The sequence below is a fragment of the Marmota marmota genome, unplaced genomic scaffold (assembly GCF_001458135.2).
Source record: "Marmota marmota marmota unplaced genomic scaffold, marMar, whole genome shotgun sequence".
In the NCBI taxonomy this organism is placed as follows: Eukaryota; Metazoa; Chordata; class Mammalia; order Rodentia; family Sciuridae; genus Marmota; species Marmota marmota.
The window spans coordinates 2,672,025-2,695,255 of record NW_026000052.1 but is presented as its reverse complement, the minus strand read 5'-3'; the positions used below and the strand labels follow the sequence as shown (position 1 = coordinate 2,695,255).

The 23,231-nt window shown below is 58.8% G+C and overlaps 1 protein-coding gene across 1 annotated transcript in view; it reads left to right on the top strand.

Moving 5' to 3' along the window:
* Positions 1-23,231, top strand: part of Col5a1 (collagen type V alpha 1 chain) — a 191,169-nt gene that overhangs the window by 65,992 nt on the left and 101,946 nt on the right. Inside the window, 1 exon segment of the mRNA XM_048813424.1 lies at positions 20,234-20,401. Coding sequence (XP_048669381.1) covers positions 20,234-20,401 — 168 coding nt within the window.

The window sequence follows — 23,231 nt, the reverse complement described above, 5'->3', positions numbered from 1 at the left end:
GCGTCCAGCTGTGGCTAGACCGTCCGGGGCCGAGTGGGCCTGGGCTGAGTCATGCTCTCCATTTTAATGGGAGGAAAGAATGATAGGAGAGGGTTATGGCCAGGTAGGTGCTGCCTGTTTCATGTCAGTGGACACCCGACGGGCGGGGTGTGGGGGTCTGTGCCAGCAAGCCAAAGGCTGCCTGAGGCTGGGTGGGGGTTGACCAGTGGGCTGGAGGTCCCAAGGTTAAGCTGGTGTAGCTCAACCATAACATGGGGGGGGGGCGGGACCAGCAGCATTTCAGCAAAGGAAAATAAAAGCCCAAGAGCAGAGTTCAGAGGCCTGGTGCTCAGTTGCCCTTTATCTTATTAGCAGAGTGTCCCCATGGTACTGGGGGTCCACAGGCTCTGGGGACTGAGGCTCTCAGGAGTATTATGCTTGAATTTGCTCCCTGGGCATCCCCCGTCCCCACTGTGTGCCCCAGTCAGATTCTACTGGGAAAAGTGGGGGGATTTCAGTTTATTTGAAAGCAAGAGAGTAGGGCTTATTTGCATGCGTGTCTCTAAGCATTTCCAGTTTGGGGTCACCTGGGCAGCCAGACCCGAAATAGACACGGCAGAGCAAGGCCCCAGCTCATTGCAGGGATCTTGAAGCCCCCTGGTTCCCCGGGTGGAGACCCTGGGTGGGGACCACCTAAAGGCTGAGGCTGGCATTGCACCCCAGCTCTACTGGGCGTGGCTCAAGTGTCTGGTGCTGCTGGGCTCAGGGCCACCTCAGAGCCGTGCTTGTCTTGCCTCAGTTTCCTCATGTGCAGAGTGAAGATGGGTGGATGTTAGGGCACCTGGGCACCCCGACCCATGGCTGCCTGGGCTGCTCTGCAGGAGGATGGTGGGTCCAGAGGTGACTGAGCTCTCCACACCTTACCTCACCGACGGCACACCCAGGTGTGCTGGGCTTGATGCCCCTGAGAACTGGAGGAGAGGGTGCCTGGGGCCAGCCCAGGGTCACCTGGGGAGCGTGGGGAATGCCCTCCAGGGGCTGGGCCAGGACCCTGCCCCCCAGTGTCTGTTGGATCAGAAGCTGTGGGCTCACACGGATCCCGTGGGATGTAGACCTGCACTGGGCATATGTGTCGTGCTCCACTGTGCCATTGGGAGCCCCCCAGCTCCTTGGGGTCCCCAAGCAAGTGGCTGGTTTGTGGCAGGCTGTGTACAGGTGACGTGAACCCAAGCAGATTACAGTGCCTAATTTTTTGAATCTCTGGTCAGTCCCATGGGCATATGGCTGATCGATGTCTTGCGCTCTCTTGGGTGCTGGGTGCACTGGCTGACTAGGAGCAAGAGTGGGGGTCGCTTGTGGCTCTTTTGGACTCCAGTGTCCCTCTCTGCAGTGCCCCTCTCCACCACCCTGCTCACCAGCCAGCCCCACCCATCTTCCTGAGGGTGTCCCTTACCCTGATCCCCAGACAGTTTCTGCAGAGGAGTCTCTCCAGACCTTTTCAACCCAGGTCCTCCAGCTCTGGACCAGTCTTCTCACCCCATAAAAACGTCCAGCCATGCTCTGGAATTCTCTGAATGCTGCCAGCCCTTGCTGCTCTTCCTCAGACCACCTCCTCACTCCTGAGCCGTCGCCTTGGACAGCTCTGCTCCCAGGACTTGACGGGCTCACTCCGGACCCCTCGGGGTGCCAGACCTTGCCCTGGCACCTGGATGTGGGCGTGTGCTCCCGGCCTCCCTCCTTGGGCCGGCTGCTAGGCAGAGGCTGGGCCGAGTGCGGCTCGCCTTCCTCCCCACGCCCTGGCCCTCCCTGGGCTGAATGTGAGGCTGAACAAAAGCAGCGGGTTCCTGGCACGTGCCGTTCTCCATAAACATCGGTGCCTGGTCCGTGTCTTGGCCAGCAAGTAAATTCCTTTGCAGAGAGGTAGTCTGGTCTCCTTCCATCACTGGTGAACATATTTCCTGATCTGATTTCTCCAGTGTCGTAGCAGCCAGCCCCTAACTGCGCCCAGGAGCGTCCCTGGCGCCCCTGCTGTTCTCATGGCCGTCGGCCCCTCCCTGGGTTGCGTCAGGCGGGTGATGGGCGCATTCTCCTCTGCCGACCCTGCCGCTTCTTCCCAGTCCCACTGCCACCTTCCTGACCATGTCCCGGGGCTCTGGGCTTGCAGGGGGCAGTGGGACCGGCTTCCGCCTCCCCAGTGCCTCCTGGCTCCTAGCCAGGTGCGCGGTGCTTCCTGCCAGGGCTCAGACCTTGTGGACAGGGACGGTCCTCATGGAGGTGAGGGCAGAGGGGCCAGCAGCTCAGGGAGCAGGGCCTCGGGGTGGAATTCGGCACCCTCCTGCCCTCCGGCTCTGAAGTGAGATGGGGACGTGGGCGGCGGCGGCCAGTCTGGATGGGAGAGAGCCCACGCACACGAGCTCTGGTCTGGAAAGCCGTGCTCCGGGTCTGCTGTTCATCAGGTCTCTGTGGGCCACACACTCTGTGCCAGGGTCTGAGCTCTGACTCTAGACCTGGAGCTGTTAGCAGTACAAGAGCCTCACCGGCCTTGTCCCTGGACCCAAGGACTGTTGGCTGCACACCCACTGTGTGCCCCCTGCTGTTAGGCTCTGGGATCAGAAATCCCCCCTCCTCCAGCCTCTAACTGTGAACTCCGGGAGCGTTTTTGTGGGCACCCGTGGCCCTGTGCGTGGCTTTGCCGAGGGGCAGCTTTTGAGGCCACCATACCACAGTGAAGCACAGCATCACCTGTGTTGGCTGACTGCGTGTCACTGTGGCAGGTGAGTTGGCAGTGCCCCTGTCCCAGGAGAAGAGCAAAGTCCCAGCCCAGCATGGTGGACCCTGAGGCCTTGGAATCTGGACTTTCCAGCCTGGGGTCAGGCCTGGAGGCCTGTGGGTTTTCCCAGTGCGAAGCACATACCACCTCCCTGGGCCCGTACCTCTCATGTCAGGCCAGCGGGTGCCAGGGCCTCACTCGCCTGAATCAGACTCCAGGGTCAGAGGTCAGTTTGTCTGTGACCGCGCAGGGGAGCCAGGACTAGGCTGGGCTTGACCCACCTGGCCCTCCTGCCCTCCAGTTCCCTCTCTGAGCCCCCCTGGGTCTGTCTGTAGCCTCAGAGAGAGTGTTGGGGCGAGTTGCGGGCACAGAGGGTCTAGGCTCGGGGTTGCCTGGAGCCGGGGCCCTTGCAGATCCCAGGGGAGGGAGGTGCTTGGCTAGGGAGGAGGAGGGAGGAGGCCGCGCTGGCCAGGGCCCCACTGGGTAAGACTGTGCAGAAATCTCAGCAAAGCCCTCTGGGAAAGGCCCGGCCACTGGAGGTGGGATGGATCCACCCTTCTGCCTGGGGGGGGGTGCTCTCCCCCTCCCCCTCCCACCCCAATAATGCACATCTATTTATTGAAAAATATATATTTTATTATAGTCATTTTGGAAAATACGAGACTGTATAAAGAAAAAAATAAAAAATAGCCCATAATCTCCAAATTCAAATTCTGGTGGGTCCGAGCCCAGAGTCCAAGGAGCGGAGGGAAGACGACAGGTGGCTGATGGCCCATCGCGTGTGGCCGCTTGGCCAGGGGCCCTGTGCCCTCGTGCCCGCTCTCTGAAGGCTGAGCACAGGTCTGAAACAGCCGCACGTGGCCTTCACGTCGAGAGCAGGCCCTCCTCCTTCAGCCCCGAGACCGCTGGAAGCCCCCTGGGTGACGGGAAGCACCCACAGTGTTGGTCCTTCCTGCTTCTGACCTCCTGAGCGTTGCAAGCCAGGCTGCCGCCACCAGAGGGCTCTGCCGACCCTCTCCCGCTGCCCTGGGGCGGACAGCAGACCCCTACCCGGCGCAAGTCAGTCCCCTGGGGGTGGGGTGTGCACAGCTCTGGCCCTTAAAAACCAGGCCACTGGCAGGAATTAGGGTTCGGTGAAGGTGACAGTTTCACATGGGCTGTGAAAGAAAGGATTAGTCATTGAACTGGGCTGGAACAACAAAGAAGCCGTCGGGGGGACAAGGAGGTTGGATCCTGCCTGCATTTTGTACCCAAATGCACTCCAGATGGATCAAAGATGTGAACTTTAAAAACGAGACCATAAAACTACTAGAAGAAACCACGGGAGACTGGGTTTTATAACCCTGGGATGAGAAGACCATTCTCAGTCTGACATAAACCTCAGAAGTTATTAAAGAGAAAATCACTCTGTCAAAGTCACAAGTTTCTGTCTGGCAAAAAAAACCCAAAACAGCCAATAATTCTAAGAAAAAATTACGAGTGTATAGATATAAATATATTATAGAAAAAGTTGATATGCTGTAATATGCAAACAGTTCCTAAAAATCAATAAGAAAAGGTCAACAACCAAACATGAAAATGAACAACAGACAGAAATAGTTCTCAGTAAAAGAAAAAAGAACTTTTAAACATGAGAGACGATGTTTCACCTTGCAAGGAGAGAATGCAGGTGAAACCCATGGAGATCACATTGCTCAAGGGGCCAGGTGCACAGAGCAGACACTGGGAATGTGCACTGCTGGCCTCCTTGGTCATCCCCACTTGTTGGGTGTTTGCCGTAGACACGCACTTGCCTGCCAGCATCATCACGCAGTGCTGTGGGGAAGAAGCCAGGCTCTCAACACCCACGTACCCACTGAGGGGAGCCACTTGTTTAGGTCTTTGTACCTCTAAATGGAATGCAGTGCAAGGGTGGGAAGAAAGGAGTTTAAATGGCTTCAGAGTCGCCAACGTGGATTGGTCTTGGAGATTTACTGTGTGAAGTGGCCGTGGGGCCATCTCCTGGGAGAGGAGAGGAGGCACATGTGTCCAGGAGGTGCACGCCTCGGGACAGAGATCTTCCTGGAGTGGGCAGGGGGTGCATGGGGTGGACGTCTCCACTGTCTTCACAGAGACGTGAATGGCGTGTCCAGCGGGCCGGCATCTGGACAGCAGATGGAGACAGAGTGGACCTGCCGCTCTGGGAACCGCGTGCCTCTCCTGCTGTTAGGGGGGACCGTCTGGCTGGAATGACTTAGTCAATTAAAAGAAAATTTTGGCCTTAAAAGATAAGAATTTAAGACAAAATGATATCAATACAGGAGGGGACGGACTGGTGGTCCACCTGCCACTCGGCCGGGCTCTGGAGATAGGACGGGGCTATGGACTTGCAGACCCGCAGCATCCTCCACGGCCTCCAGCCACTCAGCTGAGTGGGAACTGAGCCTCCTAGAATGGCTTTGCTCCAGCACGTGGCCCTCTGCTCTGGAGAGTGCGTTGGCCTTCGTGGGTCTATTCAGGAAGAATTCTTCCCCGTGTCCCCTTATCTACGGGGACACGTTGTAAGGCCCTAGGTGGACGCGTGAGGTGTAGACGGTTGCAAACCCTACATAGACTGCATTTTCCCTGTGCACGTGTCCCTGTGATAACGGTGACTTAGGCACAGGTAGAGGTGGACAGTGATGAATGACACTGTGGGACAATGATAACAGTATCCTCTGACAGAAGATACTAAAGCTTACGGGTTATCTTTTTCTAGAATGTCCCATTTAATATTTTGGACTTTGTGATCAACCTCAGAAACAGAAGGTAGGAGAAGTATGGGTAGGGGACCTCTGTGTCTTGGTCACCGCAAACACCCTACTGTGTGCTTCCTTAGCATTTTCCTAGCTGTTTCTCCTGCATGGGGTCTGGTTTGTTTCTGACCGATGGCTGTTATAAATGACACTTGGATGGACGTCTTCCTGGTAAATCTTCTGCCTCTCTGAGTATTTCCTCAGGGCGAGTTCCTAGACATTGACTCACTGCATCTGAACACAGGAAGATTTAAAAGCCTTTTATTGCAGAATTACATTCCAACTGACAGTGGGCAGTTATCATCTGGCCACCGCGCCCTGGCCAGGGCCATCCTCAGGTGTTAACGGGTGGTTGTAGAGCTGGGCTCCTCCCCCGGGTCTGCCAGGCATGCCCCCTTTCTGCTCTGGCAGAGGCTGTAGGGAGCCGTTATTTAATGTTCAGCACTGGCTGGGTCATTTCCTGGGCCTGGGACAGGTCCAGTCCCCTGGCCTTCAGGCAAGCACCAGCTTCTGAATCTGCAGAAGGGAGCAGTGTCCTGCACCTCAGGGTCACCGCAAGGAGCTGACCCACGTGTGCTCGGACCTTTACACCCCTTTTGCCTTTAGTGGGAAAACGTGGTGGAGTCTTCTAGAACCCAGTAGACACCCAGCAGGTGCTGACTGCACCCCTCTCCTACCCACCTCTCTGGCCAACAGCGTCTGCTGCGTTCCTGCTGTGGCTAGCCAGGCAAGCAGACAGGCTTCTCCTATCCGCCAGCTGGCCCAGTGAGTGGACACCTGCCATGCAGGGGGTGGGCTGGAGCTAACGTCTGGGGTGCCCCGGGAGGGTGGGGAGGGTTGACCTGGGCAGGGAGGGCAGGCTCGGGGGCTGCTCTGACCTCTAGTGCAGCAGCCTGCTCTTGAGATGAACTGTCCAGAGTGAGGGCGGGCCCTGCAGCCTGGGCAGCTCCACACTGAGCCTCCGCACCCAGGAGGGCTGGCTGGGATCTGGAGCCTGCAAGAGGCGGCACCTGGAGAGCCCCAAGGTGTCTGGAGAGGCCTTGAAGCCTGGCCTCACCAGCCCAGAGGTGGAGGCCAGGATGTGCAGCTGGGCTGGAGGTGGGCTCCTGAGTGGCAGCCACAGGCCACTGGAGTCCTGCTGCTCATGAGTGACGTGTCCTTGGGGTATTTTCCCTAGTCCTTGGGTGGTTATGGGCCACTTAATGTCTGGTTCTGGGTGGTAGTTCAGTGTTTGGGAAGTGGCTTGGTTCTAGTGATTTAAAGATGACCCCTGCTCCAGGGGAAGTTGTGTAAGAACTTGCTCCAGGGGTCAGAGTGGCCTGGGCAGGGGCTCTGTACTTACATCAGAACTGAACACAGTAGTTTCCGAGTTGTGCCCACGATAACCTCGTGATCACGGAGGCACAGGGCTTCCCGGGTTCCCCGGTGTTGTTTATAATGGCAGACGGTCAGGGGCAGCCCAGCTCGATACAGAGAACCACAGAACCCCCGGGATTGGCCGCAGCCCCTGAAGCAGCACAGCACCCAGTTGGCATGTCAAGGGCCACCAGTGGGCAGACGGCTGCTGTCATTTGTAACCAGAAATAGACTCTGTTGGGCTCCGTCTGTCACCTTGGTGGCTTTTTAACAGGTGTTAAGCCAGCTCTGGGGCCAGTTTCCGTCTCTTTCTAAAGCTGCTTGTTAACAAGAATTCAGAGGAAAATGCCAGCCTCTGCCAGTGTGGGGGAGGGCCAGCGGCCAGCAGACACATCGGCCTTTTGTCCATATTTCAGTCCGCAGGGGCAAGGGTGAGCCCGGCCCAGGCCTGGCCAAGGGCCCTGTGAGGAGCCAGCGAGGGCCCTGTGAGGCCACCCCAGATGTCACACTCCTGGGAAGTGGAAGTTTTCCCGAGGTGATACTTGCCCTTTGGATTATAAAGACCAGTTGAAGACAGTCTGTTGTCCAGGCATGGACCGAGGGATGGGACTGTCTTGCAGTCCAGGTAGAGAGGCTGGGGCCTGCGGGCCCTAGGTGGCATTCAGCGCTCCATAATCTGCCACAGAAGCAGTGTGTGTCCACCATGGAAATGGTAAAAGCCACCAAAAAAGAAAAGAAAAAAACGAAAGTTGGTCATGACCCCTCACTTTTTAAAATCATGCTGCTGCAATGTTGGTTTCTCTTAGGAAGTTCAGCCAAGTAAATTACTAAATGAGCATTAAAATGTATTTACTGTTGACTGCTCTATGCCTGGTCTTACAAAATTGGAATTATATGCCACTTTGTAAGAGTTTCAAACTTACAATACGATGATCAAATTTGAGTAAGTGGGGAGTGAAAGAGGACGTCCTCAATCTGATAAAGGCCTCTAAGTAAAACCTGTGTGCTGGATGCTGCCCTCTAGGGTCAGGAAAGGGCAAGGCGCCTGTTCCCATCACTCCCATTCAACCTTGCATGGAGGCCCCAGCCAGTGCAATAAGGCAGGAAAAGGAAATAAAAGATGTACAGATTGGAGAGGAGGAAAAAAAAACCAAACTGTCTTTATTTGTGGACCACATGATGGACTGCATGCGAATCTTGAGGAATCTGCAAAACAACTTCTGAACTGATGAGTTTAGCATGGTGACAGGTTCAGAAATCAGTTGCATTCTAGAGAGTAGCAACGATCAGTTGGAAATAGAAAATTCAAAAGCCATTATAATAGCACCAAAAGCACAAGATTCTTAGAGATAAATTCAACAAAAATGTGCAAATCTTATAGTGAAAATTAGAAAATATTGTTTCGTGAAATAAAAGAAAATCTGAAGACATCCAGAGATTCACCATTCTCACGGATAAGAAAGCTCAGAATTATTAAGGATATTTCTCCTCACATGATGTACAGATTCAATGCAACGCTAAGTTAAAATTCTATCAGGCTTGCTTAAAACAGAGATCAACAAGGTGGTGCTGAAACTTATGTGGAATTGTAAAGAACCTAAAATAACCAAAACCATTTTGGAAGGGGAGAGCATTGGAGGACTCGTGCTAGGTGATTTGAGACTTGCCTAAGTCTACAGTGACCAAGGCAGTATAGTGTTGACAGAAAGATGGGGACCAGTGGACAGAGTCCATAAATACATTCAAGGCAACTCCATGGCAAAAGGATGGCCTTGGTCAGTAACTGGTTCTGAAGCCATGGACATCCATTGGCAAAGAGGTGAACCCTGACCCCTACCTCAAATAGCATATAGAAGTAAGAGGGATCATAGATCCAAATGTGAGACTTAAAACCATAAAGGATAAAGCAAAATCTTTTTAACCTTGAGTCAGGCAGGTTTCTATGTTAGACACAAAAGCTAGGAGCCCTGACAGATAACAAAGCGGCTCCCCGAGACTTTACCAAAGCAGAACCTGTGCTCCCTGACAGACACCAATGGGAAAATGTGTGTGTGGGGGGTCCACGAGATGGGAATCAAATACTCACAAAACAGAGCACTGATGAAGAACCACAGTTAACTCCACACAGGAAAGGAATCTACATTTAAACTTAAAACTTAAATGGCCGTTGTGTGCCTGTGCCTGGCTTCAGCCGTCAGGGTGTGCAAATTAGAGCTGTAAGGAGATGTCACCATGGCACACGCGTTGGTGTGTGCACACGTGGGTGTGGCTGTGGGGGAATTTGCAGGCTATTGTGAGGATGGGGCGGCCCCTTTGGAAAAGTCAAGCAGGTGTTTTATGAAACCATGGGCTATTCCACTCCTAGGTGTTTACTCAAGAGAAATGAAAGCCTATGTCCGCGCTGAGACTCGTCCTGCATGTTCATATGCTGCTGTGTAACAAAAACAAATATATAATATGCACTGGTCACAGACTGGACATGATCCAGGTGACCCTCACCTCGCCCATGGATGGGTGAATCGTGGACCATCCACACAAGGGCCACTGCTTGGGACGGCCACTCGTGGCTTTCGTGTGCCTCCCAGTGCCTAGGAGAGCTCAGGCACAAGAGACCACGGAGAAGAGACCAGGGCTGCCAGGGACCCTGGCATGGGGAGAAGACCAGAGGGACCAGGAGGCGTGGCCATGCTGTCTCTGGGTTGTGTGGTGGTGCTAGGGCCACGCGTCTGCATGGGAGGCTTGAAACGAAGCCTTTACTTCCATGAATCACGTCCAGGAAGCCCACTGACCAGGCAGAAGAGACCTCGGGCTGCCCACGTGAGCGGCACCCGTGCTCTTGCTGCCCATGGCTGCTCATTGCTCGTGCGCCCAGCCCGGGCTGGAGCGTGCCCTTGTCCCAGGGCACGTGGGTCTGCGCCTCCTGTGCCGCGAGCACCTTATGGTGCCTCTCCGTGATGCTGTGGTGAGGTGAGAGCCGCAGGTGCTTCTGACGGGAGCAGGGCCAAGTGCCGGACTGTGGTGAGAGCGTCGCTCAGACCCCAGGTGTCCTGAGGGGGACTCGCACCTTCGCCACCGTGGGCACACGAGGGTGTTCTGCCAGTTTGAAAGGAGACAAGTCTCGACCGACTTGTGTTTAGCTGCCAGCCACGTTGTCAGGTCGCCCTTCCCTTTCCAGGTGCAGGGCTGTATCTCTGCTGCAGAGTGGGTCACGTGCCGTGTGGCCATCTGGAGTGCCTGACAGCTGGGGGAAGACTCAGGGTCTGAAGGCAGCAGCAGTCTCTTATTTTAAGCCGTGGCTGCTCTCTGGGCAGCGCTGGTCAGGGCGGTGCCCGCCGTACCTGGCTGCAGGTGAGTGGCGCTGTGGGCTGGAGGCCCCCCTGCTGCAGTGGGGCTGCAGCTGCCTGGGGGCCTGGCTTCCCCTTCACGTGGGACCGTCCAGGAGCAGCTGGGCTCCCCACTGCATGGTGCCTGGGTTCAGAGCGGTGCAGGGAACAGAAGCTACTGGTTTCTTGAAGCTTCAGTCAGAAAGCCAGCCATGTGGCCCGTCACGGGTGTCCAGCCTGGCTAGAGGGGGGTACGCGGGCACAGCACGGGATGGGCTCTGTGTTCAAGGGCTTGTGCCATTTTAAAACTTCCATGCTTTAAATTTTTATCACGGCTCCTTCGGGGGATTAGTGGAATTGAGCGGGTTTATGTGGGTGTACCCTTAGAGTTTTCAGAAGTAGCCGCGTGACGAGAAGGGCCAGCTCACGTTCCCCTTCAATTTCTCCCGGATCTCCCCGGGGAACTGGGAGCCCCGTGGTGGATGTTGCTCTGGGCTGGTGGGCGGTTTTCAGATTGCATGGACATGTTTAACTTATTTTTCTAGAAAGGGACGCTGTCCTCTCAGGGTTTCTGCCCCTTGCTGTGTTCACCTGGTGGCGGGTCTTGGCCACCCCGAATCAGGCTAGGTGGGTCGTCCCCTTCCTGCCCCACCATCAGGGAGCACTGGAGAGCTGCCTCTTGCAGGCATAACCGGTCCTTGTTCCCAGTTCACACCTGGGCCTTGGAGGTCCGGGAGCGTGATGGCCCAGAACGGCCCCTCTGTGCTTGCGGCCTGGGGTCGGTTTCTCCTCCTCCTGCGCTTGCTCCTTGGCCGGCTGGTGCATTTGCCCCTGGGTTCATTTGAAGGCACTGACTTGTTCTTCACTGGCTGGCTTAGCCCTTTGTCCCCCTCAGAGCCCTGAACCGCACAAGTGCCAGGGCCCAGCACCCTTCCTGCTCTGCAGTGAGGTCAGAGGTGTCCCTCATCACGGAGCTCACAGGTGGGGAGCAGCTCCTGCCTGCCCAGGGCTGGGGGTGCTGCAGAGGCAGGCCTCCAGGAAGTGGAGTCTGTCCTGGTTCCCAGCAGGACTGCTTGCTCCCCTCCAGCTTCCTTGAATGATGGGGCTTTGATGAGTCAGAGTGATTACTGAGAGTGGAGGGAGCCTCATTAATGGGTCTGACCTCATTAGCATTGCTAATTGCACCTGCCAGTCTTTCAGAAGTGTCTTGGTGTTGCACATAATGGTTGCCAGAGGCATCTCAGGTGAGGCACATCCTCTCTTACGGCAGGGAAACTGAGGCACAGGGTGGTGCAGCTGCTCGTGGTTTTAGGGTACATCCTTGAGCCTGGATTCATTGAACACAGCACAGAGGACCTTTGTCATTGCTCCTGAGTCCTAAAAACTCTGCCAACACTGCAGGAAGCCCTGGTGGGGACGGGCCATGTGGAAGTGCCCAGATTATGCAGCGAGGGCCAGCCCGTGGTGTGGACCTACGTATGCTCCGACACACGGCAGGTGCTTAGCCCCGGTGGTGGTTTCAGTGGCCCAGAGCTTCCTCTGTGTCAAGAAGCCACTTAGAGCTGGGTGCAGTGGTGCAGGCCTGTAATCCCAGTGGCTCCAGAGGCTGAGACTAGAGGATCATGAGTTCAAAACCAGCCTCAGCAACAGCGAGGCACTAAGCAACTCAGTGAGACCCTGTCTCTAAACCCTGAGCCAGGGTTGAGGACAGGCTCAGTGGTTGGGTATCCCTGAGTTCAATCCCCAGTACCAACCCCCGCCAAGAAAGGAAGCCACTTGGGTCAGCTGGCCTGTGAGAACCTGACGTGGGGCTGAAGTAGCTCTGGGATGGTCTCTCGCCTGTCCCCGTAGCACAGCTTCATGGCCATTTCCTGGGGCCTGATGAGGTGACTTAGAGGCGGGGCACTCTGCCAGTGTGACCCCCGCTGGCCCAGTGGCAGTCTGCCCACTCTGGGTTGTTCTGGAAGCAGGTGGATCCCATAGAACTCGCCAGGCAAGCAGCCCACCCTGGACAGAGGAACTGGGCTCTGCACCCTCACCCCCACCCAACGAAGAGACAGAGGACCTTCGAGGAGACAGGATCCCCATCTGGTTCTGCACCCAGCCTGCAGGGGCCGCTCTTGGGATGGCCAGAACCGGCTGGCAGCGCCCATGTGCACAGAGCAGGCCTCTGCGGTGCCCATCCTTGGCAGTTGGCTGTGGGCATCGTGTCCTGGGCATTCCTCCTGTTCTGTTCCGATTCCTGGAGGAATGACAGACAAGACAGACATGTCTACTAACAAAGCAGATGGGAAGTGGCCATGGCCGGCGGGAGGGAGCGCTCAGCAGATGCAGGAGTGTGGACGCGTCCTGGCCTCTTCCGGGGAGTGTCCCTGGGTCGGTGAGGCTCTTCCTGGTCTTCCACCTACGGCCTCAAGCCCGGTCTTTGCATCCTCACCATCGGGACGGTGGGAGCTGCCCGCTCGGGTGGCCTGGCCCGGTTCCCTGGGCTCTCTGTCCTGCGCTGCTCTGTGCCCGTTCCCTGGGTGGCCCAGACTCTGCCTGTGACATTGTGCCTTCCTCCCATCCGCTAAGGCTGGCCAGGTCCCCTGCAAGAGCCCTTTCCTGTGCCCTGCTGTGTCCACCTGCCTCTCCCAGTCCTGGCTGCAGGTGTGACCACGTTCCAGGCGCGGTGTGTGTGAATCCTGCTGAGCTCACAGCGGGAGGAGGCACAGCTGGGCGCAGTGGTCACCTTGGGGTGGCAGGCGTGTGTGGTGGGCCTTGCAGAAGGCTCGTTGGCCCACGTCTGGTCACGGTGTGTGGATGATGTGGTGACACCCAGGGCAGATCTCAGGTCAGCCTCGATGCCAAGTGGAAGATGGGCAGTCACAGCCTGTGTTCCGACAGTCCCCGTGACCTGGAGCACGAGTGAAGTACCTCCCCACTGCGGGCCTTCTGTAGTGACTGTGTCCCCGAGTAGCAGGGTGACCCTTGCCCCTGACCTGAGCCAGAAGTTCCCATGAAGTCCCCTCCAGGACACCATGGTCAACAGCTTCTCGGATCCTTGACTTTCTGACCAGGAAAGGAGGAGCACTGGGAGAGGGAGAGCGAGGTGGCCAGCCCCAGCCTGGGAGTGGACGGAGCCGCGGTGCTCGGCTGTGGTCTTGATGGCGGGGGCTGGTGGTCTGTCCCGAGGCCCTTCCTGAGCACAGGGTGGCAGCTGCAGTTTATCTGTTGGGTTCTGGAAGCACCGGCTGTGCCCGTGACTTGGAGGCTCTGGGCTGTGACTCTGGTTGCGACCTTGGCCACGCCCCCTCTTCCTTTTCCTGCCTTCAGAGGGTGGGCTGCCCAGATGGTGGGTGGCAGGAGGCTGGGCATGGGAGGCCTGTGTGTGCTCAGCCTCAGCTGCCCCACCAGGACAGGACCCGGCAGCTGCCCCAGCCCCAGCACAGCCACCCCTTGCCTCAGAGTCCCTCTGGGCGAGGATCAGCCTCTGCCCTGTGGCCTGCACCCTGGAGGCGCCCTCCTCTGCCCCCGCTGCTCCCCTGTGGCCTTGTCCATGTGCATCATGGCCTCTGCCAACCAACAGGTGTCCAGTCTTGCAATTAGTGGCTGCTGGGCAGCAGGAGAGCTGGTGACCACAGCCCTGCAGCCCCGTAGGATCCTCACCCCCTACCCCCAGCAAAGACAGGGGCCTGCTGTCTGCCCGGGACCATGGCCTGCTGCCTGCCTGGGGACCCTGCGCTGGGAGGTGGGCGGGGCAAGCCTGCGGGGTGCCTAGGTGTGCGTCTGAGGCTGAGCCAGCTCCTGGGCAGAGCCCTGCAGGCTGTCCCTGTGCTCTGATGGGTCGGTGCCTCTGCCCTCTGCTGTCGGAGACGCCCTTGGGCGTCAGTGCTAATCCATTCTTCACGCATTCCAGCTCCCGACTACACCCTCACACTGACACGGGGCATCCTCAGCAGGGCCTGATCACGCTGTGTTTTTCATTTCTTGTCTAATCCCCATGACGGTCCACTGTGGGAACTGGTGGGGGCACTGGGGACATCCCTGGCCTGGGGCAGGGGCCAGACTGCAGGCTGGTGTAAATGAGCTAGCACTGCCCATGTGCTCCAGGCTGGCGTGGCCCTTGCTGTCTCTGCCCTGGTGACGTGTCCCTTTTACAGAGAGTGACTAGGAGCCTCCGGGCTCTGCCCAGGGCCTTGGGGCTGGTACATGGGGGTTCCGAGATCAAAGTCAAGTCTGATCCCTAAACCCCAGTGCTTTCCACCACCTGGGGACTCGGTGGTGACAAGTCAGGTGGGCGCTCTGAGCTGGCTGTCTGGTGCAGGCTCAGGAGCCCACGTGCCGTGTGCAGACAGCAGGGCCATGGCCGGCTCCCTTAGTGAGGGTGCTGTGGGCAGCCGCTCTGGGGGTCCTCGGCTCCTCTCTGGGAGCAGGAGCACTGGGCCAGGAGCACGGATGCTCAGTGTCCCTGAGCCGTGGAGGGGACCACCAGGAACTGCGGTTGAGCGTTGTCCCTGAGCTGAGTTTCTGGTCACTTCCCCAGCCTCAGGGAAGAGTGGCTTGGTGAGCAGAGTCTGCCGTGGCTCCAGCTCCTGCCCTGAGGGCTGTGGTGACCGCAGGTGGCCAGGGGCCTTGTAGGGAAGGCTGACCGGCGCAGGGGGGGCTGTAAGGCCTTCCAGGCATGGGCTGCTACCAGGCTGGCCCTGACAGCCATTCCAGCCCGAGACTCCACGCTGTAGCTGAGGAAGACTCGGCCCCAGTCCATAGCATAGAGGGACAGGGCCAGGTTCAAGGGGGTCCAGCCTTGCCCAGCCCCAAACTGCTGATCTCTTGTGCTGTGCCCAGGGGTGCAAATGTCCTTAGGCAGCATTCCTGGGCTGGAGGAGGAGGGTGGGCAGGCTGTGCACTGCACAACTCCAGGTGCCTAGTGCACCATGGTGGGGCCCAGTAGCCCTGTGGTGTGGAAATGGGTCAGCCCCCTTGGGGCTCTGGTGAGGTCCCATTGGGACAGGGGCTGGGGGAGGGCGGGGCTGTGGTTTCAGGCAGAGGAACCAGGAGTGGGTGAAGCCAGGGCTGAGGAAGAGAGTTTAGGGGTTCAGGGGTGCAGGACCTGTTTCTGTGTGTCGGTGACCCGGGGCCTGGCCTGAGCTCAGGTCCTGTGCCGTGCACAGCCCTGGGGGCGGTGGGGGAGGAAGATGCTGCCTGCCCAGCCCCGGCCTCGCGGCCTCCTCCCCTGCCCTCCAGTGTTCCCTGATCCTGAGGTCCAGTCATCCGAGAAGGCTCTGCTGGGGCCTTCGAAGCCTCCCCACACCCCTGTGTTTTCCAACCTGCTGGCCGCTCTGCCATGGGGCCACCCGCCTGAGGGAGGGCTGGGGGAGGGCCTGGCAGGACCCCCTGGGGCCACCTCCCCACGGCTATCCTCAGTCCAGCCCTTCAGAGGGTGGCCCCCAGGAAGAGCAGGGGAGTAAGGGAGGGGTGGGGGAGCAGTGCCCTGCGGCCTCTCTCCAGGCGCCGTGCCGGCCTGCTCTGCACCAGGTGCTGTGTGACCTTGGGGGTGGCTGTCCCTCCCTCAGCTCATCTTCTCTGTCACAGTAAGGCTCGCTCGTCCGTGACCTGGCCTGACTCTGGGCTCCAAGCCCAGGTGGCTCTGTGCTGTGAACTAAAGATGCTGGCCGTTGTTCAGAAGGCCTGAGTTTTCTCTTGAGGACAGCCGTGCCGCCGTGGAGCACGAAGCCCTTTTCCATGTCCCTCTCCCTCTAGTCCACGGACATTTGGTCCAGGCCTCCGTGTCTGAAGACAACGGCCTTGGTGTCGTGGAGAGGCAGAGTGCCCTCCTGTCCCGGGGGGTCTGGAACCCTCCCGCCACGTGTAGTGGGCACGCTGCCCTGGAGTGGGGGACTGAGTTGCAGGCCACGTCCGATCCCAGCAATGCTGCCTGGCCCCCGGGATTCTGAGGCTGTGTGTGACCAGAGTGTGGGTTCCTTCAGCTCGAGGGCAGTGGTTGTGTGCATGGGACTGTGCAGATGAGGTGGGGACAGAGGGACCCGGGCTGGGCCAGCATGTTTCCCCAGAGGTCCCCCCTCAGAAGGAGGGCCCAGTGCCACAGGGGGTGGGCAATGACCCTCTAGTGAGGTAGAGGCAGCACTAGTGACACTGGTGCCCCACCTTACCCTGCAGCTGGCGAGGCCTGGGGAGGGCAGGAATGCAGGGAGGACCTCCTGGAGACGGGCAGGGAGGACCTGGGGACAGGCAGGCAGGAGCCGCACGGGGACTGCCACGCGACTGCAGGGTGGCGCCTCGAGGAGGAATCTGAGTGTGTGTCTGGGACTCCAGGGGCCAAGGTGCTCCCCGAGAGAGAGCTGCAGGAGGGAGCAGGTGCATGCCCGCAACCTGGACAGAGGCTGGCTGATCGAAGGCTGTCCGTCCCTAGCGAGTTCTTGGAGACGTGTCGCTGGTTCAGACACAGGTCAGGAAAAGCTGAATTGGAGCAAAGCCCCAAAGCCACCCCCACCCAGCCCACGCAGAGGGGCTCCTCAGGCCGCCCCTCCCAGGCAGAGTGCGGAGCAGTGTGTGTGGCTGGACGGTGATGTCCAGAGGCAGGCAGCGCGAGCTCTCCAGGGTGGGGGCAGCTTGATTTACAAAGCGTAGGAGCAGCAGAGGTGTCCTGTCCTTTCTCCCGCAGCCTGCCCTGTGGGGCAGCTGCTCACTCACCCAGCAAGCCATCAAGGGCTGGCCAGTGGAGGCCCCGCCCAGCAAGCAGCCTCCACCCCTTCTGCTGTTTCCCAGGGTTCTCTCCAGCAGTGCCCAGTGGGCGGGGGGAGGATGGTTAAGCCCAGCAAGCAGCTCCCTGGAGTCTGGCCCGCGGGCCTCAGCGCTCAGGTGGGCCTCCCTGCTCTGCTGGGCACAGGAGGCGCTGAGCAGCTCTGGTGAGGTTTCCCTCTGAGCATTTCCATCCCTGGGGCTGGCAGGACAGTGGTCACATGGAGTGGCAGGCCTTGGATTCCAGATTGCATGCTGGGGACACATCCCAGGTAGCTCTGGAGGGTGACTCAGGCCTCCCCCGTCCTGAAGGCAGGCCGTTTTCTGTGGCCTTGGCACGGTTGGCTGTGAGGTGTCCTTATCTGAGGGACTCAGGTCCACAGGTAGGTCCTCCAGCAGGGTGGGCTGGCGTCCCGGCCAGCTTCAGCCATTCCTTGGTGTCCTGTCTTGTCCTAGCCGATGACCAGGAACCAGGAACCAATTTAAGTTCCTGCCCACAGCAGATGTCTCATTTCATCAGCTCTGGGAGGTGCTGGATGCCCGTGCAGGTGCTCAGCAGCCCTTCTTGCAGGGGAGGGCAGGGGCCCAGCATTGCTGGGCTGGGCTCCCTGCAGCCGCCCTTGGGCATGATGCCAGGCTGCCTGTGACCCTCTGTCCTTCCCTACTGGGCAGGGTCCCGTGTGTCAGGCCTTCAGTAGAGTCCAGGACCATAGCCTTGTGCCTCGCACCTCGGGGTCACAGTAGCCCACTGTAGTGCAGGCTGGGGAGCCCAGTGCTGTGTGCTGCCATCCTTCTGGAGGCCACTTCCGTGAAAGGAAGGGGTGGCGGGCCCCAGGGTGACACAGAGCTGGATAACTCCAGGTCTCAGCCCTGGAGGAGCGTAGAGCGGTGGCCGGCTTTTAGGCTGATGGTGGAGGAGCCTGCTGGGGAGGCACGGCCACCTGAGGGCAATCCCAGGGCTGCCCGCTGGCCAGTCCTGAGAGCTGGCTCTGGCACCTCTGCCGCCTGATTTGCCACATTGCCCTTGTTATTTGCTCACTGATGGATTCCCTCCTCTGTCCACCTGCCCATCGCCTGTCCGTGTGTCTCCTCTGTCTGGGCCCCGAGATGGCACTGTGTCCTGCCCTCCTTCACGCTGCCGTCTGTGGTGCTTGGTGCTCGAGCTCACTCCTTGACTCCAGACCCTTCCTCATTCGCCCTCTCCTTCCTTACGTCGGCCTCACTGCATCCCTTCTGCTGCCGTCTGGGCACGCAGCGCCTGCTTACGGCCTCCGTGAGATGTCCCGAGGACGCGGGCACTCCGAGATTGAGTGCTGGCACCGAGTGGAAGCACATGGACAGAGTGTCCAGCTTCCCTGACCCTGGCCCCTGGGGGGCCATGCCTGGGGCTGATCGAGGAGAAACAGAAAGGAGGGGCAAAGGTGCGGAGCCTGAGGTGCTGGGACCCGGGCCACTCTGGCTTGTGCCTGCAGCTTCTCCCACGGGTCCCCAGCCAAGATCCTCCTCACCTGGGGGGGTGCTGGCTTCTCACCCACGTCGTCTGTCCCCAGAGCCTGTGTGATTCCAGGTGGGCTCTCAGCCTGACCGAGAAACTGCCCGAGCAGAGGCCCAGGGTGTTGGTGGGAAGCGGGGCCGGAGGAGCCCGTGCTGCCCGACGTGCTTGTTTAAGAGTTGACATTTCGCGTGCTCTGGCACAGGAAGGTGCTGGCCGTGGAGGGTGGCACTGGGCCTGGAGGCCTGGGGGCCTTTTTCCTGTGGCAGCAGATCTGCACCCACGGCCAGGAAGGGGCTGGAGTCGGCCTCCGCCTTAGGCAATGGAGGGAACAGACTCGCAGCCCCAGGTCTGGGAAAAGCATCTCGGCCCAGCTCTGATGTGAGTCCAGGAAGCCCCGCCCGGATCCCTGATCCCTTCGCGGGCCACTGCCAACCTTGGAGTCGAGTGCCGGAGATGACGGGGCCGCGCCGCCTCATCCCCGCAGGTGTGCTGGCGGCTGGCACGGCCATCTCTTCCCACGGCCGGGTCCAGGCCTGGGACTGGGCCACTCGGCCTCACCAGACACCTGTGCTCAGCCCAACTTCTACTGTCCGGTGGACGAGTGCCCGCTGAGGGCTTTGTTTCCGATGCCGAGTGCCTCAGAGGTGCCACAGATACACGCGGGATCGGCCACACATGTGAATCTGGGTCCTGGGTCGTGGCCGAGGGCCATCCAGGAAAATCAAAGAGGCCGCGAAAGCCAGTGACTTGGAAATAAGTAGTGGTCGCCCTGGACCAAGTGTGCTGGCTGTCCGTGCTGAGCCCCTTCTGCCCCCTAATGGTTCCCTGCATCCCTGGATCAGATGGCAGGACGCAGTGGAGCTGGGCTGCAGAAGTGACATAGATGGGTGGGGGACTCAGGATCCGCAGCCTGGGTAACCGGCTGCCTTCCTGGAAACGGCTTGGAGACAGCTTCAGGACGGAGAGGAGCTCCAAGTCCCTCCCATGAGGACCCAGCTGGGTGCTGGCCGTGGGTCTCTGAGTCCCCGGGTGGCGCCCAGCCACACACTCATTCTGCAGCAGGTTGGAGTTATTTTCTCTGCCTGAACCCCCGGGGTGCCTCGAGCTTCTAGTAACAGGGAGGCCGTCTTTGGTTTGGGGGTATGTTGAGCTCTCCAGAAGCCCTTGGCTTTGCAGGTCCGAGGATCAGCTTCTCGCAGGCCCTCAGGACTCTGCCATCCCTGAGCAGCCCCTGAAGGGTGGTGGGGTCCTGCTCCTCTTCCTGTGTGTGGTCTCTGGGCTGATGGAAGCTGCTGTGGGAGGTGACAGCTGATTGGTCAAGGGGATAAAATTTGCCAATAGCAGTGGAGACTCAGAGGGGTGGGTCCTCTGGGGGTCGCCCAACAAGTTCTTGAGCTGTCAATCACTCTTATTGCATCAAACAGCACCACGAGGGTGGTCCTGGCATGGTGGGTCTTCTGTAGCCCCCAGCTTCTGTCTGGGGACAAACACACCTCCTGTGCCACCATAAGAGAGGGTGTACTGAGAGGAGGCTCCTGAAGCTCTGGCCACATGAGGATTGGGAGTAAGGGCCACTCATGCACAAATGGGGACGGTGGCAGCCGTCAGAGGGGGCAAGCAAGGTATGCTGCTGGTGTGGCTACAAGCTGTAGCAGGCCCCACTGTCCTGAGCTGGGCCCTCAGCGCTGCGGTCGGGTCTGTGGGGGTGCTGCACGGGCAGTCATCAGAGCCCCTCCTACAAGTGCTCCCGAGACACTCCTTCCTCTCTGGCTGACCCCAGTCTCTCTCATTGCAGCTCAGCCGGCAGATCTCCTGAAGGTTCTAGATTTTCACAACTTGCCTGACGGGATAACAAAGACCACAGGTTTCTGCGCCACACGACGATCTTCCAAAGGCCCAGATGTTGCATACCGAGTCTCCAAAGACGCCCAGCTCAGTGCGCCCACCAAGCAGCTGTACCCTGGTAAGAGACGTGCGGCTGGGCGGGGACCCTGTGGACTCAGGCCTCCAGCCGGGAGTCCAGCGGAAGCCCGGTGTCCACAGAGGCCAGCATGGTTTCCTGGAAGCCCAGCTCGTGGACCCAGTTTGATTTCAGGATAGTGAAAGCATTATAGTGACCGTCACTGTCCACCACCAGAGCTGGGCAGGGAGGCCTCATCTGTGCCCTTTGCTTTCTAAGCAGGTGGGTCTCTAGACAGGCTGCCAGGTGTCTCCAGTGCACAAAGGAGATGGATGGTCCCGGGGGACGAGGCTAGGAGAAAGCTCGGGGACCCAGGAAGGGAAGCGGCTACCGACAGAAGCTTAATTGGGGACAATGACATTAAGAGATACATGAATCAAACATGGTGACTCCCAGCGAGCGGCCTGAGGCTTTAATGAGAATCCATTGCCAGCGCCAGATCTCTGCTTTTAATTACATACCCTGGGGGGAGCCTCGCTAGCTGTGCCATGCACCCTCCACATTGTCCCTGTCACCAGCGATGGGGCAGTCGTGTCATCCCCTCCCAGGCGAGTTAATTAAGCCCTCCGTCTTATCTGGACAGGTGTAAGTGGCTGGGTGATGGACACCCTCCTCAGGGAGGTGCTGGTGGCCTGGCCTGACTTAGGGGAGAGAGGAATGGCCGTGGCAGATAAAGTCACCTTGTGAGATGTTTTGTGTTTATTAGGAGACTGTGTTCCATCTCTCTGGTGGCCTGGATGTGACCCCGACATTGAACGGGAGTCGGGGCAGTTTTTCACAGCAGTGGTGACTGTTAACTGCGTGTCCCCACTGCGTCCTTGAAGGACACTCTTGCTGGCTGGGCTTTTCCTTCTTTTGGTCCTTTCTCCTTGTCCCTGTGCCCACAGCTCCCCCAGCCTTCCTCAAATCCATCGTGACTTTAGAGTTTGTCCCTGGGAGTCCGGGCCTTCACCCAGTGGTCATTTAGGATGAGCCTGCTCATCTGGTGGCTCTGCCAAGGTGTGGAGCCTGTGGGGAGCGTGTCCTTAGGAGCCACTCCATGGGCTTACTGTGTCTTTGCCCAGTGCCTGCTCTCCCACCCCGTGGCCCCAGGCTTAGACGTCCTGACCTGGGAGACTGGGCCCAGGCAGAGGCCAGAGGGGGCTGACGGGGTCCCTGTGACCTGAGCTGTAGGTCGTGCCCCTACCCAGCAGCACAGGGTGACGTTGGCTTTCCGGGGCGAGTTGTGGGGGTGGGGAGGGGGCTCCCAGCCTGGCAGATGAGCTTTAGCCAACTTTTGGTTGGTTCATTCTGGGCAACGTCACTAATTCACAGCAAATGGACCATGATTGTGCCTTGGACGCTTTTCCTCACTGGATCATCTCACAGCGAGGACAATCATAGGCCTCAGGAACCAGGCTCAGTCATCAGAGACCAGGAAGGCTTCCTGAGCAGTGGGAAAGGGGTGTTTTTTCCTATGTTCTTGAATTAATAACTTGATCAGACACTTGACAAAAGTGCTCACCCCTAGTAATAGTCAGGTTGTGTGGTCCCCACTAGGGCAGGTGGAATTGAAGGGCGCTTTGGGATGTTCAGGGGGAGTTTCTGTGGATGGAGTCCCTTCTGAAGGTCCCGAGCATTCAGTCCTGGGAGGCATACCATTGGGTTCAGGGGACACCACTGAGGTTTGAGGAACACTGTTCAGTCTTGAGGGACATCACTGACCATCAGTGCAATCCGACTTTGAGGACCTCAGTGGATAGCACGTTCTGGATTCCTGGTCCTTCCTCATGACCTCTGAATAAGCGGCCGTGATCCTGTGCCCTGACCTTGGGACATGCTGGCAGGAACTTGGAAGGTGCATCAGGATTGGAAGCTCTCAAAGTAGAGGTCACATGGCCCTGACGTGGTCTGGGGCCAGCCATTTCGGGTGGTCTCCCAGAGTGCCTCGTGGCTGGGACAGAGGCCCTGCCTGTAGGTGGCTGCACGGGAAGGGCTGGTTACCCTGGTGGCCGCAGCCAGGGCTGGGCCCTGGACCCCTGAGTCTGTGTCTGAGAGGCAGAGAAGCCCATGGCTGGGGCTTATTTCCAGCCACCACAGGTCCCCTCAGCAGGCCTGGTGGCTGGTCCTGGGAGCCTGTGGCTGAGCTACACAGGTACTTACAGCCTGTCTGTGTCCCCCTTGTGGTAGCCCAGACCAGACAGCTGTCCACCTTGCCCAACAGCTGTGCCCCACGCCTGACTCTGGTCCCTGGGGATGCACAGTGACCCGGACGGCCTTGAATTCTACCTTCTTCTGGCTGGGGGCGAGGTCCCAGGCTGACTTCTAGGGAACACCCTCCCTGCGTCGCCAGTGCCTCTAGCAGGCGGCAGGCCAGGGACCGGCTCTTCTCCCCAGTGCTAGGAGCTCCCTCTCCTGCTTGGGCCACTGATTAGGATCCTGAGGTCTGTTGCACTAGGGCTCAACGCCACGCTGTCGGCTCCTCCTGGCAGTTGGACTGCGCAGTGTCATTGGTGAACTGGCTCAAGGACTAAAGCAGAGCTGGACCCTGCTTTGGGGGGGTTGACAGACCCAAGAGGGGCTGCTGACTCCTGGGAGTCACGGGCCTGTGGTGTTCTGCCTGGCTGTGTCCCCCTTGTGGTAGCCCAGGTAGCCCTGTACAGTAGGAGCTGAGGTTCCTGCTGGATGAGGCTGGCCTGTCCCTGGCTCCCGTATACAGTAGGAGCTGGGGTCCCTCCCGGCCCAGGCTGGCCTGTCCCTGGCTCCCGTATACAGTAGGAGCTGGGGTCCCTCCTGGCTGAAGCTGGCCTGTCCCTGGCTCCCCTATACAGTAGGGGCTGGGGTCCCTCCTGGC